At 40.8% G+C, this 18830-nt stretch overlaps 1 protein-coding gene across 1 annotated transcript; it reads left to right on the top strand.

The window, feature by feature from the left end:
* Window positions 1-1914: 1914 nt before the first annotated feature.
* tmem100a (transmembrane protein 100a) lies at window positions 1915-5158 on the top strand. The gene is made up of 2 exons (XM_030056906.1): window positions 1915-2212; window positions 3541-5158. The coding sequence occupies exon 2, from the start codon at window positions 3638-3640 to the stop codon at window positions 4058-4060; it is 423 nt and encodes a 140-aa protein (XP_029912766.1). The 5' UTR covers window positions 1915-2212; window positions 3541-3637; the 3' UTR covers window positions 4061-5158.
* The last annotated feature ends 13672 nt before the right edge of the window (window positions 5159-18830 follow it).

Raw genomic sequence — 18830 nt, 5'->3', positions numbered from 1 at the left:
AGGCGCAAGATTGGATTTTAATGAACATGCACAGGAAACCAGATGTTTTGGCCATGTGATCTTTTAATAATCCTGCACATGGTTTAATAATCCTGCATAATGACAGTCTTTCAATGTTCATATGAGAGAAACTCCATCGAAACATCTCCCCAGTTAACAATGTCTTATAACATGACACCAGCTCATTTGATTAAATTGAATTATCTTCCAAATTGCAAGGCTCATGCGCACAAAGACGAGGCCAAAGTGCCTGATTCAAAGCACAGTGAATATGGACTACATGATTTGTTTTAACTGCATTACCAATATTTTCAGCTCCAAGGCTTTCTTTAAAATTATATTTATTCTTATTCTTATTATTAACTTGTTTGTTTTGTTCCAATCATTTTGATATATTGAGCACGGGAGAGCATACATCCTTGTGTGAATCCTTTTGTTACATTTTTCAAATTTTTCAAAACAGGTGTGAGTAACCCAAATGGTTAAGGTGGACGCCTAAAATCAGCAGTTTCATGAATATATTTCAGATGCTGGAACATGCACTTCAGTTGGTCTAAACATTAAGCACATAATGAAAAACGCTGACTCTTGATTCTTGGTCTCCATCCGCCTCTGGGCCCCAGAAGGATTGCATAACACATATGTTTTTGATTAAATTGTTCTGTATTTGTATTATCATTACAGAATTCAATACTGTTTAGTTTCCTAAAGAACATAATGAATCATAATTAACATAATAATAGATGGATAGAAAGTCTGTTGTAGTTAGATGTGGCCCGCCCGGTTCAAGCAGCACAGACACATGAATGTTATAATCTGGCACTTTCATTAAATGAAGACCAGTGCACTTTCACTTGTACCTCATTGACAATACGTTAAACCAATGAGACAATGAATAAGAATCAACATTTTGATCCGACGTCCCTCTCTGCAGCTTGGAGTAAAGCATCAGCTTGACATTATAGGGCTCTATATCTGGGTGGCATGTCACTCTGAGATATCTAGGATTTGAAATACAATCTGTACTTTGCATGTTTTTAGGGAAATGTGGCCCCAAATGTTCCTTTAAAAATACCACACAAGTGTAACATTACTTTTAAAGATAATAAATATGTGTATAACGCAATTGTGATTTAAAATATAAGGTAGTTTCACTCTCACACCAGACAGATATATGGATCCCAGATCAGTACCTTTACCCAGTTGGGCTGTATGTGATCTAATCTAATACATACCCCAACTTATGATTTAACATACAAATTACAATAATAAACAGGTAGAGCTCTAGTATTTATTTATTTATTTATTGTCCTGGGGAAGTGTGACAGGGCACTGTACATGTTGTTGACAGACAGACAGAGCTATGTGAGAAGTGAATCTGTGACTTTCCAGTTATGTGTCAGTCTCTTTAAGCACTGGGCGAGCGAGGCCACCGAGTCCATGAGGCATGCATTTCAGATGGACCATGCTGTGTGTCTGTGTGTCTGTGTCTGTGTATGTGTGTGTGTGTGTGTGTGTGTGTGTGTGTGTGACACTTACTTTAGCCTGAGAAAGCCCAACATGTAAATCTGGTCATTTCAAACAATATAAAGAGCGCAGATTAAATTAAAACTTTGCCTAATTTATTTCAAAGGCACAATTACAATAAATAAATTTTCAAAAACCAATAAATAAAAGCACCAGTTGTCCATCCGAGACAGCAATGGGTTAAACAGACTCCCACTCCCCTTTAAAATTAAAATAGACAATAAAAGGTTGGACATCAGAGGCTGCATCAAGTTCACCGCAGGTAATAACCGTAGAAACGGAAATAAGTATAATTTACCTTCAAAATAAAAGCATGACCATAACTCAAAAAGGCTCGGTTTCAAATTTGTGAGCGGAAGTACTTTTTCTAATATTGTGTCTAACTTCACACCAATCTCCCGTCATCGATACTTGAACATAGTTGCTCTCAATGGGGATGGCAATCCAACAGCCGCAATCTGAGGACCTATGGGGGGACATGCATATCCGATGAATGGGAGTCAAATTCCACCACGGGGAGAAGCGGCAGTCGGGCTCAGCCGAGAGGAGAGAAACATCCACTTCAGATTAAACCAGTCTGACTTTTTATTCTCTGCCAAGTCGGGTGTTATTTGAAAAACCAGTTGAGTTTGGCCGGCGGTGAGAGGCACTTTGAACACACAGCGGCATGGAAAACGCCTGCGAGGTAACCAACCCTTCTTCTTTCCTCAGATTATTGTTGAACATGTTAATACATTAATTTTCTTGCCGCAAAAAACACGCAAAACTTTAGGCTTGACTTGTAGAGCATGCACCACGCCGGCTTATAAGATAAATTAAGTGATAGTGCCCCAAATGGATTAATCTTGATTTAAATATGACTCCAATCGGAAACAAACCAGTAAACAAACCTGTAACTGGTCCACAACACATCTGTCCAAGTCAATTAAAGGCGTAAGAGCCATTGTAAAAGCCATTGTTAAAGAGAATTACCGCCGGACTATTTTAGTGCAATGCAACTCTTTAAAGTTGATGTCTTTCTTGCTGTTTTGTCTAAATGCTTTGATCAAACACCTTGGATACATTTTCCAAATTGCTACAGTTTCTTTAAAGGCGACTAAGCATGTGCTTGACTGTATTTTTCAGTCTGTTGAGATGTTTTTATTTTCCGCTGTAAGTCATGTAAGCCGTTGAATTAGTAAACATCACATGTCGGCTTTAACGCCGTTGGTGCGCTTTAAAGTGGCTCAGGAGGTCCCCAGACAAATAATGATTAGTTTAATTAGTTTCATTCAGAACTACTTGGCACAATCATAATCGTGACTATTCTGACAAGAGGTTTCACTCTGTTTCTTGTTTTCCCACCAAGAGACAGAAAACAGTTGGAGTCAATGTCTAAAAACTTTTTTGGGGGGGTGTAAAGCATGTCGGTCTGTGGGTCCAGTGACATGAAACCCACTTTGAAAAGTACAGTACTTTTAGTTTGGACTCACCACAGCAATCCCATTGAGAAAATCAGAAGATAAATACATATTTATCTGTTTTGCCAAAACTGATGCCATTTGAAACAGCTGACAGTGATGGAAAGCGTAATTGACATTGTACTGCCTATTAATCGTCACTTGGCAGGGCATCTGAATCACTGCTCTCCACTTAGCGGAGTTAAGGGGAAGAATGAGTGCTTGTGAAATTGCTGGTGATTTTGAGGCTCCTCGCATTTCACGGAGCAGTTTGTAATGTCATATCCTGCGCTCTCCAGGGAATGTCTCAGCTCGTGCTGGGTTCAGTGGTCCTGCGTCATTCAGCCAACTTTCTGACTGGGTCAGGAGGCTTGAATTGTGCAAAGGGGGCTTACATGATTTTGAAGCGCTGCGTGGTGGCTGAAAGCTGGTGTTGAATTGTGAAATCGCCTTGTTTAACGTTCACAGTGCTCTGTGGTGCAAGAAAGCTCCATTCCAGCGTTGAACAACAAGTTTTAACTCTGTGCCTGCTCCCCTGAGTGTTTCCTAATGAATGTCTTCTTTCTCCTCATAGATTGGGAGACCTTGACAAGGGGAAAAGAGGTAAAAAGGCAACACCCAGGAGCCATCTGTGCTTGGTTAAAAGGAGGCATTTGCTGCTGGATCCTGCCATGCCAGAGGAAGTTAATAAGGACGCCATGAGAGTGCCAGCAACCCCAGAAAGAGTTCTCTCAGAGAAAGCCAATAGCAATGACCGGCCTGCCGCCACCGCCGGGACGCCGGTCAGCATCCCGCTGGTTAATGAGGTCCAGCTCACCGCGGCCACTGGCGGGGCAGAGCTGTCCTGCTATCGCTGCACTGTCCCGTTTGGGGTGGTGGTCCTCATTGCAGGTATTGTGGTCACAGCTGTGGCTTACAGTTTCAACTCGCACGGATCCACCATCTCCTACTTTGGGTTGGTGCTCCTGTCAGCTGGACTGGTGCTGCTGGCGTCCAGTGCGATTTGCTGGAAGGTGAGACTGGAGAGAAAGAAGGAAAGGCGGAGGGAGAGCCAAACTGCCCTTGTCGCAAACCACCGGAGTATTTTCACTTGAGCCACCAGTTTGAGCGACACTCTCCGGATTATTGGAGTTCGAAATGGCCCTGTTTTCGAAAGTGGTTTGGAGACACAGACACAGCTGTAGGCAGATGTTTTCACGGACCAGCATGCAGCGGGTTGCTGACCTGTAAAGCCTAAACCGCAGACTCCCAAGGCCCAGTGTGCCAGAACTTAAAGCTTTGAAGATGCTGTAAGGGATTTATTTGTCAAACAGACGCAGTGCATCTGGCGAGCTGGGAACTCGGCCAAAAGGAATGTATCACAATTAAGATGAATTACCACTGTGCAAAGCAACGGAAAGGAAGTCTCCCATTAATCTGCTGTTGCATCTGGTGGCGCTGATTGCAGTGGGATGGATTGTGGTTCGAAAAGCCCAGGAAAGGAGAGGGAAATCGGAAAATCCAGGACAATGAATCACGCCTCATTTACCATGTTTCATCCTGCACATATCGGTTATGAAGTCTCATTCATGGCTGCACAGGGAATGACTGTGAATCGCCTGTCATGGAAGTATGGTACTTAGTATGTTAATATGTAGCTGACGAGTGACATGTCACAGACACAAAGACATTAGGTTTTTGTTTGAAGTCTACCAATGTATTCAATGCATCAAATACAATTACACGTCACATAATACTTATACAAATGCTTCAGTGTTATTCGTAAAGGTGGAATATGAAGTGTATAAGTCAGTTTCAGCCTTGAATATGTATTCTCTTAAAGCACTTTGATCCACACCTCCACTATCAGTATATGCAGAGCTAACAGCAAGACTTTTGGCATCATATAGCAGTTTAAAGCAATGATACAAGCAACAATGAGCATTTTTGCCAATACTTACTATATGTCAAACAAATCCAAATGAATATTCCTATCGCACGTAATACTGTTAATTCTCAATGAGTCAGTGTATCATGGCATTTATCACTTGTCACTGTCCACATCGCATTTCCATACTGTAAAGAATTTTGATGTGTAGAGTATTTTATTTTGTTTTACTATAATCGTTTGCATGTATGTCTCTTCAGATCACACTACATTAATTGTTAATAGGACGTCATGAGGTTTAATAAACTCTCATTAATGTTTAAACATCTAATTAGTGTCGGTTTCTTTGCAGTTGACGAGAGAGGCTGCGAGGGTTCACGAAAGCCCGGCTGGCTTGACTCCTGCTCGGTTACTGTATTCATTTACTGTATTCACCTAAAAGGGGCTGGTGTGAGAGTCTCGCTGAGAGATGGGACGTGGTGTTACATTAACATTCAGTGCTTTACTTTCAGTGCTGAATAGAAGGAAATGTTCCTCGGGGTCCAAGTCTTTGCTTTGCTTGTCCTATTGTACATGCAGATGAATACACTCACCCTGCCTGCTCTGTCTGCTTGTAGGAGCAGGGAAAATACCCTTGGAAATCCATGCTTCTGCTTTTAATGAAGAGACGTGGTATTTCAGAAAACATAATCATTCATTAACTATCCCATCTCTAGAGGACAGCTTCTTATTCCCAATCTAATACTGACTCATAAGCAGTTTTTTGGTGTTGCTTGAAGACTTCATGGTTAAATTGTGAGAAAAAAAAGCACTGTCTGTTTTGATTATCCAAAAATCCTGGCACAACCTATTTCCCCAGTTTACATGTAGTGTAAATAATCATCAACACAGTGGGCCAGAGGAATCTACAGATTAAGCAACATTTCAGTTCATAAATTCCCAAATGGCAAAAGGAAGTTGAACTCTCCTGTTTGACTCAGTCTAAAATAGCATGGACGTGGAAGTATATTTATAGGCAGCATTTGCGTTGCTATGCGTCCCTGTGACACCAGACACTACAACTAAATGGTTTGCCTGCGTCAGAGGAGCACCTACAACACACTTTGTCACTTTTGGGAGCTCACCACACCGCCACACACACACACACACACACACACACACCACACTGCCAGCTATAGGCTCGCTCTGTGTGGACTGGCAAGCTTACTAGAAACCAGGAGAAAGAGGGAAAAAAAAAAAAAGCTGGAAAAACGGGTGACCTGATATGAGATTTGACAGGTGCTCCCCACGAGTCGTACCCTCCTTACAAACTGCTGGCACCCCATGCCGGCACTGTGTGCGTCACCTTTTTTGTGTGTTACGCAGCATGCATGCCTGTCATTCCATTCAGTGCCATGCTGCTGGTCTAACTAATCAATAAAGCAAAAGCCAGAGCATGAATTGCACGTTTTTGCATTGAATTCTAGACGTACTGCTCAAAGCCAAGATAGGATGAGCACAATTAAAAGTAATGAACTCAGCATTACAGGGATCTGAGTCAAGTCAGCTAAATCTAATCAAATAGTGGAAAGCCGTGTAGATGAAGCATGTCTAAAGCCCGAGCAGCTTGAAGCAGACCCGGCCTGACAGGTATCCAGCCAGCCGCTCCTATTGCAAGTGACATCCAGTCATTATGTGGATCGACCTGGAACACGGAGAAGCCCAAATGTTTTCAGAAACATGTTTTCTTTGACCTGGTTGAGGTCACGCGCCTGTTAGCATTATTCCGGTATGTTCTGTCACTGGACGGGGAGCAGCTATTGTGCAGATGATTATCTGTTCCAAGAAATGGCCCAGACAAGGTTCATGCACTGTATCTGAAAGTTAAAAAAAAAAAAAAAAAAAAAAAAAAAAACTCACCAAAAAAAGTGCTGGGTCTTAAGGAGAGGACAGATCAAATAACTAAATAGAAACTAAACTCAAATAATATTTAAGGAGACACAGGCAAGAGTTTTCATCTGTGAAAATGCATGATTACAAATTATGAAACCTTTTAATTTCTTGCAGTTAAAGTTGTTGTGTTTCTGCTCTGCACTTCACCTGTCAATCAAGCATCATAGGCGGGACTGTTAGATCTTCCTCCTTGGATTTTCAGTTATTAAAGTTTAAGTGTCTTTGTATGTTCGGCTATTACTGTGATCACTGCTTATGCTAACTGGCTTTTCTAACGTTTTTTCTTCTTTTGTTCACTCCAAACACAGCAGAAACGGAGGATTTTTCCCAGGAAAGACAGCAAATGTAAAAGCTATCAGAAGGCGCTTGTAGGCTGAATCACTGTTATGTTATATGAATCAGACAGAGAAACGACTAAACAGAAATTAATTTACATGAAAATGTCGCTGGCTATTGCTTTAATGCTCTGTTGCAGCGTTCAAAGATAACGTAAGCATGAAGCACAGCCGTTCCTCCAGGGCCTCTGCTGAGTTTGGGAGCTGGAGAAAATGTTAAGTCTGCTTCCCCCCACGGAGCGCCGGCCTGTTCCTCACCACCTGACACACACCGACGTGGGCCCGAGCCAAGCTTTGACCATGTCCGAAACGAGCAAAACACATTTTCAGTTTGAATGAAGATTTGGATAAAAACAAACCTCACTGTCATCAGGAGGAATATCTGTATATTTGTCTCGAAGCTCTTTTGCATTATTTGAATTCCAGACACTGGGTTCATTATTTTGCTGTATAGAGGTGGGCTTATTTGCTTGCAAGCCAAGAGTCTGGGGGTCTGCCATGTTAAACTTTTACATATCGGGTCTCATAGGTGAGTAATTACTTAGAAAACAGCGGGAGCCGTGCCATCCAAGAGAAACACGGCCCTTGTCGTGGTAAGAAAGCTTTCTCTGTCCTCCGACACAATCGTCCAAGGAGCCCTGCAGCGTTTGGTTCTCATTACATGAACTGGAATCATATCATGAATGATAATGAGAACCAACTCTATGAAGCATCTGGCTTTGTCCCCACAATATGAGACGGCAGAAGAACTCAGCAGAGGAAAATGACTTTGTAACGGCAGAGATATCACTGATGCCACTGGTTTGGTTTGCTGGAGCTGAAAAAACAAGCAAACAAACAATAAATAGATAAAAACTGAAAAAATCATGATCAGCTTGCAATGTGGTTCATGACATGAGGAGATATGTTTATTTTATTTTCACCAGTGAAAGATAACTGTATTTTTAATAATCCTTTAACATGCCATTTGGTATATATACACACCTGAAATAACAAGGTTTCTCTGAATCAGAGTACAAAGAATGAGCAAAAATAGGAAATTAAATTAGGCAAACTGTACTTAATAGCTTAGAGTATTTTAAAATAAAACTGCAAATTCATGTTCCTTCAAAAATTGCTAAACTTGGTTAGCTAGATTTTTTTTTTTTTTTTTTTTTACAGTACACTGCAGAGGCAAAGGGGAAAAAAAGAAGAAGTAGATGCAGAAGACAAACTTAATTTAATTTCAAGTTCAGGTCCAAGCGCAATACTGTTGAGCATTTCTAAGTCCTTTATACAATAATTTGTGTGAGTGAAGAGAGACACCTGCACACTGCACTCAAAAACAGAGGTTGCAGTCCAAAAATAGGAAATTTATTTATCTATCACCATGCTCAAAGAAGTGCAAAAACTGCTTGGTGACATATTATCTGTAAAAAAAAGCTCTTGTTGTTCATCAAAAGTCTTAATGAGCTGGTGATTTCTGCAAACAGCAGTTTGTAATAGCCATTTTATTTTTATTTGAGATATCATAGTTAAGGCCTCTATTTAAAAAAAGCAGGGTTGCTGGTTGCTGCGTTAGACTTACTGTCCCTGCCCTTCATTTTATATGACTTGTCGCTGTCACTTGCGTCTGTCTCCATTTGCTTGCTGTCGTCATTTGAGCAGAGGCTGATATCTGATGTGGTGCAAACAGAGGTCTGCTTGGACACGGGCCAAATAGAAGTTTGATGGCCGGTCTGCTTCCCTGTGAGAGCGCTTGGCCATGGAGCAGAAATCCCGTTGGCTGTCTGGTCCTGAATCGAGCCATCTGGTTGAAAAGTGGAGGCGTCCGTTTCCCCTCGCAGGCCGCGCTCAGCGACAGGCTGATACTGCCTTGACTGATCTGACTGATGAGTTGGATCCTGGATCTTGACTGGCCGGGCCGGGTGGGTGAGCAGCTAAGTCCTGTAATCTGATTCAGTAATTGGCTCTGAGAGGAGACAGGGCACGGCCTCCGATTGGTTTGTTGACATAAAATAGAGGTTTGCTTTGCCTCGCTGTCTAACTGCCTGACAGTCCCCGAGGGGAAGGTGATCATTTTCCTTCGTCGGCCTGTTTCAGAGTTGACGTGCTGAACTTTCTCTCCCGGAGGCTTTTTCTGTTAACATCAGGAATCTGCTGTGTAATTATGTTACATAAATCTGCAGGGAAATTAAGTATTCCACAGGACAAAAACACAACAATACATGAAAATATTTTCGTATATTGGTAACACATATTTTTAATCTCTACATCCCCCTTTAGTCATTTTCCTTATCATCATCTATTTCTTAGTCCCAAAGGAGGAAAGTATCTAAGTTGTACTTAAGTACTGAACTTAAGTACAGTTTTGAGGGAGTGGCACTTTAATTGAGGATTTCTATTTGTTATACTTTATACTTTTACTGCACTACATCAGAGGAGAATAATTCACTTTTTTACTGCATTATATTTATTACATGTACATTTTAGAGTGATGTGGCATGCTTTTGGCTGCAGACAGAGCCCAAGCAGTATTCTGCACAGGCATGACAGAAATGTATGGGTAATAACAGTCAAGAGGAATCTTCCTTCAGGGAGACATGAATACTTTTATTTAGTACCATGGCAACCCGCTTATTATGTTTTGTGATAGCATGAGTGCAGATTTTCACATTTTGGCCTAATGGTGATGCTAGAGGAAAAGTCACATTGAGGTCATACAAACTGACAGGGTTCATCCGTCTTGGGAGCATGAATCTGCTCACCAAACTTCATGGCAATCCAACATATTTTGAGATATGCTGCCTTGTGTTGAAGTGTTGAATAGACAGACGGATGGCCTGACTGACAGAGTGACATAGCCATCTTTAGACCCCATCTGCCAGTGGGAGAAATTATTAAAATGTTAAAATGTTGAATAAATAAGAGTACTTTTTACTACTCTCTCCTCTCGAGGTCATTAAAAGCTTTAAAAAATTATTGTTTTGAACATTTCCAAATTTCCGATAGTTCTTTTCTGCTAATAAATAAATAAATAAATAAATAAAAATAAAAAAATTAAATAAAATTATTATTTATAAAATAAAATGACATAAAAAAATTAAACTTTCACAAATAAAAAAATAAAAATAAAAAAAAAATATTCTGGTAAACAAGAAGTGAAGTCTTTTATGTTCATAGCAGCAGCAGAGGGGTTTTATTTGTAATATAGAGAAGAAGAATTGGGTAGTTACCATAAGCAGTGATAGCTACAAAGAAAACAGCGCCACCTACTGAAAGGCAAACAAGGACAAACACTCTATTTGATTGACAGGTGGTCTTTGGGCCAAGCCAGAGCAGAAACACCCCTGCAAACAGTGTTAAGACGGAGACAGAAAGGCTCTGAAGGAGAATCACTTCAGCATAACAGGATCCAGCATTATTTTTACAGTGCAGCAGCGGCTCTGTGTAACTGCTCTTTCATTCTTTCATGTGCTGGCAGTGGTTCTTGGAGAGCCGTCTGAAGTGTTGCCTGCCTGCAGTCCCAGAGGCGCTGCCTGCTTGGTTTACCCTCATTTCCACACACAAAGGAGGGAGAGCTCTTCCTGACCAGTTCAGCCCACTCTTAGGTCAGAGACTCCCACCCCGACCAGCAGGGCTGTTCACTTTCCAACAAAAAACCTAGAGTAAACCCTCCCTCTCATGATCTTTATGACAAATTATCCCTCTGAAAGTGGTAATCTGTGAGATCCTACAAAGGCAAGAAAACAAAAGAAACCACAGAATAACATCCTATTGTCACTGAATTGTCGACTCTGTCACGAACTGAGATTGATTAAATCCATATGGCCGTGAAGAAAAAAAAAAGAAAGAGAGAGAGAAAATCCCAGCCAAGTGCAGTTGTGTGTATCAGAATTGAATATGAACTTTTTGTTTTTCCACAGGCCCGTGAGTTTGACTTCTCCCCAGACTGTGGTTTGTATCATCTCTTATGACGCACATGTGTTGCAAAACACAGGAAAGCTGCATGTATGGCTGATGTGTCAGCCTCTTGATCGTTTTGTACAAGCGTCCTCCCACTTTAGTAGAGAGTAATAGGATAGATTAGAGAGCGAGAGATGGGACTTGAGGCCATCAGCTGAGCTTTAAACCATGACGTTGTGAATACAGTGTATTAGCGTCAGCCTGTTGATCCACTAGGACCATGACTGCTGTTTTCTGTTGGAGTCTGACGCCCTCGGGATAGAAAACTACGCATCCGAGTGGCGATTACCAAAGCACCCTGAGGAAAGCTGGTTTTAATCTGCAGTGTCCACCTCATGAAAGTGGGAGACAGACTTGCGGGGACGTTTCTTAATCAAAGATGTCTTCCTCTGCCTCACTGATTAAAGCGCTTCTCTCACCCGTTACATAATTGTTCAGCAGGAGCCCATTAATTGAAAACTGTGTCATTTGTAGCATATTGCACAGAGCTGACAGAGCAGCAGCTGAAAATTAGTAGTGTCAAGCCCCAGAAAAAAAAAAAAAAAAAGGAGGACACCGACTTTCGTTAATGTGTCCCACTTTAACGGAACAACCAGTTTTATATTTTAATCCGTGTGCTAATATGTCTTCATTCATGTGGCACTTTTCAAAACACAGTCAGCGCTTTACCGAGGATTAAGAAACACATTAAATCGACGGCGGAAGCAATAAAAAACAACAAGGTAAGAAATGTGAAAAGCAAAGCATGAATAATAAAAGGGAGGTCAAAAGCAATAATAAAAGCAGCAACGAGTCACCTCTACTCTAGATATTGGAACAGCCAATGGGAAAGTCTTGTTTTTAATCTAGATTGTGGAGCAGCCAATAGGGTGTCCGGCCGCAGTCACATAGGGTCAAAAGGCTTGTGTGAAACATCTGTGCCCTAAATATGATCAGTAAAATCTTAAAATCAGCTCTGAAACTAAGAGGCGACTGATGTGTGGACGATGAAATCGGGATGATGAATGATGTGATCTTCTGTTTTTTTTTTTGTTCCAGTAAGAGCAAAGCTGCTGCATTTCCTGCAAGCTGGAGACAATAAAGACCTTTGACTGAGGCAGGAATACAGAAACAATAGCACGAATGCTTTTCTACTGAAACTGATAAACCCGAGTTCAACGTGCATCTTCAGATCGAGCTTTTAGTCGTTTCACGCACGCAGTTTTTTTATTCCTTGGATGGTCCTGGCAAGCATGAGCTGTAAATTAACTGAATAATTTGAATGGCTCAGGGAGGAAACGAGGTGTGTCTGACACAGCTGCAGAGGTCATATAACAAACACAGTGATGTCATGGGAAGTAGCTTCTTCACAGCACTTGGTTTCCTTTCATCTGAACAGCTGAGCTACTTTGTGGAGTTGAATTTTCCTGCCTCAACCTCATAAACCTCGATGTCAGCCCCATTGTTCCACAGGCACACCGCTCCGCTCCACCTCCACACGCACAAGCCTTAGGCCCTGGATTTTTTTTTTTCTTTTTACCAAAACTTTCCACTTATCAGAACACCTAAAAGGGAGTAACCGAAATGTACGGGAATTTTTTTTCTCTCTCGTCACACCCATATTGATTTTATTGTTGTGAAACCATGGCTGTGCTCACACTGCAGACAGTCAGCTTCTGTGTGATGTTGCATTTGTGTCACACGTATGACAGAAAATAATCCAATTTGGGACACTTCTGTTAAACTTTGCCAACCCCTACATCTAGGGGGCCGGTGTTCAGGGGCGCCACCAGGAATTTTGGGCCCCATGAAAAAAAAAAAAAAAAATATATATATTTACTCGATGATGGTTTAATAATTTTATATTAGTTTTTACCTATTTTTTGGGGCCCCTGTCAGGCAAGGGCCCTTGGAATTGTCCTAACTTTTCCCCCATATACGGCGCCCCTGCCGGTGTTTAAGGGCAGGTTGGTGTATTTCTCAGTGATTCCCCTTGCCAAAGCAGCAGCTGTACACGTTCAATGAAGTCACTGCACCAGCAGAAGAGTTTGTTCAGGTCAGTGAAGGCAGCAAGCTGGAGATCTAGGCTGAGCTAGCCTCATGCACAAATAATGGAAAACACACACACAATAACACATACAATTATTACTGGCTGACATAATAACTATAAATAAGTTTGCTCGTTTTAACCTTAATGCTACCTGACTTAGCCACTGTGGTAGAGACTGATGTGTTTCTGCTGGAGGTTTGGTTAAAGGGTATTACAGAAAACAGGTTTTTCCTATAGTTTCTGCATGGATTTTGTAGTTTAGGGTGTTATTTACCGGTGGGACTCCTCACTATTTCACAAGGTTCCCCCGTGGGAAATAATGTCACCGGAAAATCAAGTGAATCAGAATTGGCCCCAGTTGTTTAGTCGATGACCAGAGAGAACGAGTTATGGTCTCTGACTCAGGAGCTACTTGAGCCAGGATTTCTGGGAAAAATAAGGACCACCCACACAACCTTGGCCCTCGAAAACTTCACTGGGTTGACACATCAACGTATTTTTTTTTTCCACCAATAAAACTGCATGAGGCTTATTTGTTTGTGCAACACATTTGAAGTAATGTCTTCTATCAGCAATGTTGTGGCGTGTTGAACACAGACTTTAAAAAATGATTTTTGACATCTTCTGGCTGTGATTTGATGCGGTTTGCCTTTGGTGTTTGAACAGCCGAGTTAGCAAACGTTTGTGTGAAAGAGATGGATTCTCTTGTCAAAGTAACAATGCACCATGCGTACAAGGCATTTCAGCTCTTTGAAATTACATGAATTAACTGAGTCCTGGCCACAGTATGAATAGCTATCATTACCTTCATGCATGAGGCATTAAGTCTATTAGAGGCAGCAGCTAACTCGTTCATTTTAAATTGAGTCAGTCCTCTTGCTCTATCTGTCCTCTTTTGGTTTAGTCACAACTAGACCTTATTAAAAATCAACCAATCGTTTAGAATTTAAAATATCCATCACCCGGTCCATGCTTTGGCAGCCCAATTTGGCACCAGCCATTACTAATGCCAAGGAGGAGGTGTGGGACCCCCAATACTACCAGCCAATCAGCAGGTAGTGGCTCATAAACGAATCAACTTCTTCAAAATGGCTTCTTCGATTATTCGTGTAGGGTAGCCTTAGAAAAGAGGCCACCTAAAATATTTACTCACAAATTTCTTTCACTGATTTTTTTTTTTTTCATTTCATTCAGTCACGAAAATACGCCCATCAGTGGTTTGTACCTCTGTTCAAGTCAGAAATCAGTGGCTTTAATAGTGTTTGTTTTGTCACGATGGCAATGGCGTTAAATTTGTGCAATCGGTTACCAAAAGTCGGCTGCCAGTCAGTCCGTTAGGACCCGTGGAACCGTCTATACGACACCGGTTCTATTTAATCCCATTTCTGTGGCTGTGGCTCCATGCAACAGCAGGTCACCGCTCTGGATCCTGGACAGAGAACGGCCAAAACAAGGCAATGAGTCCTGGCTGAGCGCAGCGGGATGCCAGCTCTCTGTTTTGTCCTCTTGAGCAACTTTAAATAGGGTTACCATGGGCCACAGCTGGGGAGTGGGTGGGGTGGGGGGGCTGTTTTGAAGTGATCTTAGGGCGCCATTTAGTGCTGCTTTTTATCAGCCGTGGACATTCCTCTGAGTGCTGCCTAGGAAAGGGCGTAGAAGCACTTGTGATGACGTACACAGGACAATAGTGAGGGGATCTGTTTTACAGCTCCCCACTGACTTCAAACTGCAGCCCATGAACTCTGTGTGTAAATTTTGGCTGCAACACAAATAGTCTTTTTTTTATTATTTGTAATTGTGAGAGTGATTTAAACCAAGTCAAATTCAATAGATCAAAGAGACCCCCCCAACCCCTCCTCCAGCAACCCACCATCCCCACCATCAGTATTTTACCCACAACAGGTTTCACATCAGCAGGTTTTTAACAGCAGTAAAGCCTGTCCTTTGGTCTTCATGCTGGGTTTTATTAAATGTAGGCCACATGACATGCAGGCTGTTTGTGGGTCCTTGACTAGAGGAAACCATGAGCTCAGGGAGGAGCAGGTTCCCACACCCAGAAGAAGAGACGGAGAACGGCCTAACACAAACAGTCCACCGCTCAGGAAGGAAAGGGCTCTCTTTGGGCCTTTATCAGATCTGCGAGATCCTCGGCCCGTCCGTCACCCGCTGATGTCCGAGAGGTGCGGCCCCACCCAATGTCCAGTCCAACTTCTCCTTCTTCTTCTTCTCCTTCTTCTTCTCCTCCTTAGTGATCAGTCTGCTCACTGAGCCCCGTCATCAGCCTCGGTGGTTTTGGACACAGAACGTGTTAGTAATGCTCGTGATTCATGCCAAGATCCATGCAGGCAAATAGAGAAATGATTAGTGTGTAACTCACTGTGAGGGCAGGCGTCCCACAGCCATGTTCTGGTGGTTTGTATGAATGTGGTAACAATTTATATAAATCAAAGAGGCATCTACACCAGCTGGATTTATTGTTATTAGCCCAGTGGTAGTATTAATAATAGTGGAAATGACTAATTACATTTACCTCAGTTACTGTAACTGAGTGGCTTCTTGGGTACTTTGTGCTTTTTTGAGTATTTTTAAAGGGAGTTACATTACAGAGGACACATTTTGTGGTCTGTCCACAAGCATCAAACACTGGACAACCATGAACAGTGTAATGTAAGGACATCAAAAAAAAACAAGGCCGGAGTGTAGAACAAAAATGCTGTTTACTTAACAGGCTGGCAGTACAGCAAAGCATAGCTTTATCAGCAGATCGTAGCAGTATCGTACATTTCAGTAGTCGCCATCTTGATTCACTCCTCCTCTGTATCACATTACATCTCAACAGTATCTGCTTTACAACACTGCCACCTAGCGTTATAGAGTAGCAATAATTCGGGAACACAACAAACGGGTCAACTGGAGCCATTTGCAGTCAGTCAGCAAAGAAGAAAAGAATAATCTGGGTTGTCTTTGTATGTGTACTTTTAATTTGTAAAGTCAGATTCTTCCAAATACTTATTTATTTGTTTATTTGATAGCGACAGAGGACATTTGTGGACATAAAATATAAGATGTAACCATGTAAGAATGCTAATTTACATCCATAGCCCCTTGGCAGGTAACAAAAATACACAAACAATATACAAATGCAAGATAAAAATACAAGAATGAAGCAGGATCTCTGTCCTCTCGTCCCTTTAAAATCAAATATAACAATGTTCTCATTTCTAAGAAGTAATACAGTAACATTGACTATAAATACATTTTAAATTAGCTACTTACTCAGTAGGTAACAGTACCTCTGTTTCACTGGGATATTCTACTACTACATTATTTTAATACTCTATAGTGTGGAATTGTTTCTTTATCTCATTACTGTGTGTGAGCAGAGCAAACAAACAAAGTTAAAAACACTGAACATTTGACATTTATTTGCCAAAAATGCAGCGTATTTACAGCAATGTCTGATTTTCCTGTTGACTTTGTAACATCTAAATTCATATCTCAACACTCAGGATCACGTTAACATTCAACTTTCAATGTAAAAAAAAAAAAAAAAAAAAAAAAAAAAAAAAAAAAAGCCAAAAAATAAATAATATTAAATAAATAAAGCCTCAAAAGTTGAAAGGTGCAACTATTGATGAAATGGATGAAATTTATTATACAGCATTTATTGTAAAGTACATAAAGAACCTTAATACTACACTGTTTGTTTATGGGAAGCCTTTAACCTGAACTTTGATTAGATTTGATCACTTCTACATGTGTCAAACTGTTGTTATTATTATATATGATGATGATGATGATGATGATGATGATGATGATGATGATGATGATGATTATAATTAGTGTTATTACATATTTTACTGGTCTGAGGTGAGATTTGTAGTATGAAGATCTAAATGCTGTTTCAGAAGTTTTCCACCCTGACGATAATATAATTCTCAGTGAAACATTGTGTATTTGTACTTTTTGGGATTTATTTGGGATAAAAATGTAAAGATATTGAATACTGGCACAAAAGTAGGTAGTAGCTCTCTGTGTCCAAAATATTAATCCCCCCATAGTGTAAGTATTTTGACACTGTGGAATAATAAGTCAGATGGCAGGGGGCTTGAAGCGTTTGACTTTGTTTTCATACTCCTGGATCTGTTGTGGAAAAAATAATCACATGCATGTCAGTTTGTGTGCTAAACTAAATCTTCAGGCCACCCCACCTGGCTGCACCTCTCAGTTTTTCCAGACCTGGCGCTGGTTGGCGGTGCAGCTGAACGGGAGCTGCCCTCAGCTGTGTCCTGGTTGCATAACGCTGCCTCCTTGCTTACCTCATGGAACATCTCTGGAGTAACTCGCCCGGTCTGAAGACACAAAGGAGGTCGGGGGTCAGCCCTGCTGGCCGCGGTGCCTCTCGCTGCCCTCTGCCACCGGGCCAGCTCAGACTCCGTTTGCTCGGATGGTTCCCATTTAAAAGAATGGGGTCACATCTGACAGCCAGGATCTGGTCAAGTCAAATTTATTCAAAGACAGGGCAAAATGTTTTCAGCACTCCAGCCTTCAGCACTGTCTGGGATTAGGTAGTAGTGGATGTAACAAATTACATTTATCTTTCCATCTGCAACTGAGTGTTTTTTTTTTTTTTTTTTTTTTTTTTTATGTATTTATCAGTATTTTTAGTCACTAACTGCATAAGAAATTGGACAATACACCTGCATATAACCTGCAAGAGAGTTAAGTGATAGTAACATTAAACACTCTAATTTACCAATAGTAATAGCTTAGTTAACGTCCATACAGGTTCAGTATTGGTTTGTGTTTACCTGATTATTGCTTGTTATTTTGTTTAATAGCTAGCTGGGTAGCTTATAGCAAAAGTAATGTAAAATTTAAAAAGTAATTATTGAATAATGTGGGACATGCTTTTTCATTCTCATTGTGTTTATCACAAATTGCACAATGATAGCAATTTTTATTATTTATACTGGCTGACAAGGTTCTTTAATACAGTAATGTTTACTAAGTATATTTTGAAAGAGATTTTATTAATATTCATTTCCCTCAACAATATTTTTAAAACTGAAAACCAGGTCCCTCAGTGTGATTTTTCAAAGTGAAAACAGCATCATGTTACTTTAATCCTGTGTTCTCTTAACGCAATCTTAAAGCAATGTCCTTACCACTGTAACATGAACAAAAACACATGCTCTGATTTGGTCTGTCCTATGTAATGTTAACATACATAACTAAACTGTATTTAATTGCGTCAAAGTTAAAATAATAAAAAAAAAAAAAAACATGGAAAGCTTAATTTATACCTTTCTATTACTGTATAGATTTTTTTTTCTCTTGTTCACACATATTTATGCACTAAGAGTGTTTGAATCTCTGGAGGCAGCTTCAGCATAAAGACCATTGCAGATATTATTTACTGCAAACATTTTTTTTTTTTAATATAACAGAGATATGGAAATTATTCTTCCCTTTATGTTGAGGGAATATAAGCATGAGGGAACTCGGGACTGTTTTGAGTTTGTAAAAGTTACACTGAGGGAACAGGGTGGAGCCCGGTTCACATCAGTCCATGTGTGTATTAGAAATCATCAAACACACATTTCCAAAAGAAACCAGACGCGTCATCTCTTATCCTCAGCCTGACTCTTAACTTGAATTTCATCCCTGATAGTTATCAAACTCCATTTGGCTTCACTGTGGAGGAGAGAGGAAACTTTGAGTGGAGCATTCAGTGGATGCTTGCTTCATACCGC

Source organism: Myripristis murdjan, chromosome 8, assembly GCF_902150065.1.
Source record: "Myripristis murdjan chromosome 8, fMyrMur1.1, whole genome shotgun sequence".
NCBI lineage: Eukaryota > Metazoa > Chordata > Actinopteri > Holocentriformes > Holocentridae > Myripristis > Myripristis murdjan.
The sequence above is the reverse complement of the archived record's forward strand: the minus strand, read 5'-3'. Positions and strand labels throughout refer to the sequence as shown.

Bases quoted from the DNA above. Each gene is read 5' to 3' on its own strand.
- tmem100a (XM_030056906.1), top strand. From the start codon at position 3,638: ATGCCAGAGGAAGTTAATAAGGACGCCATGAGAGTGCCAGCAACCCCA.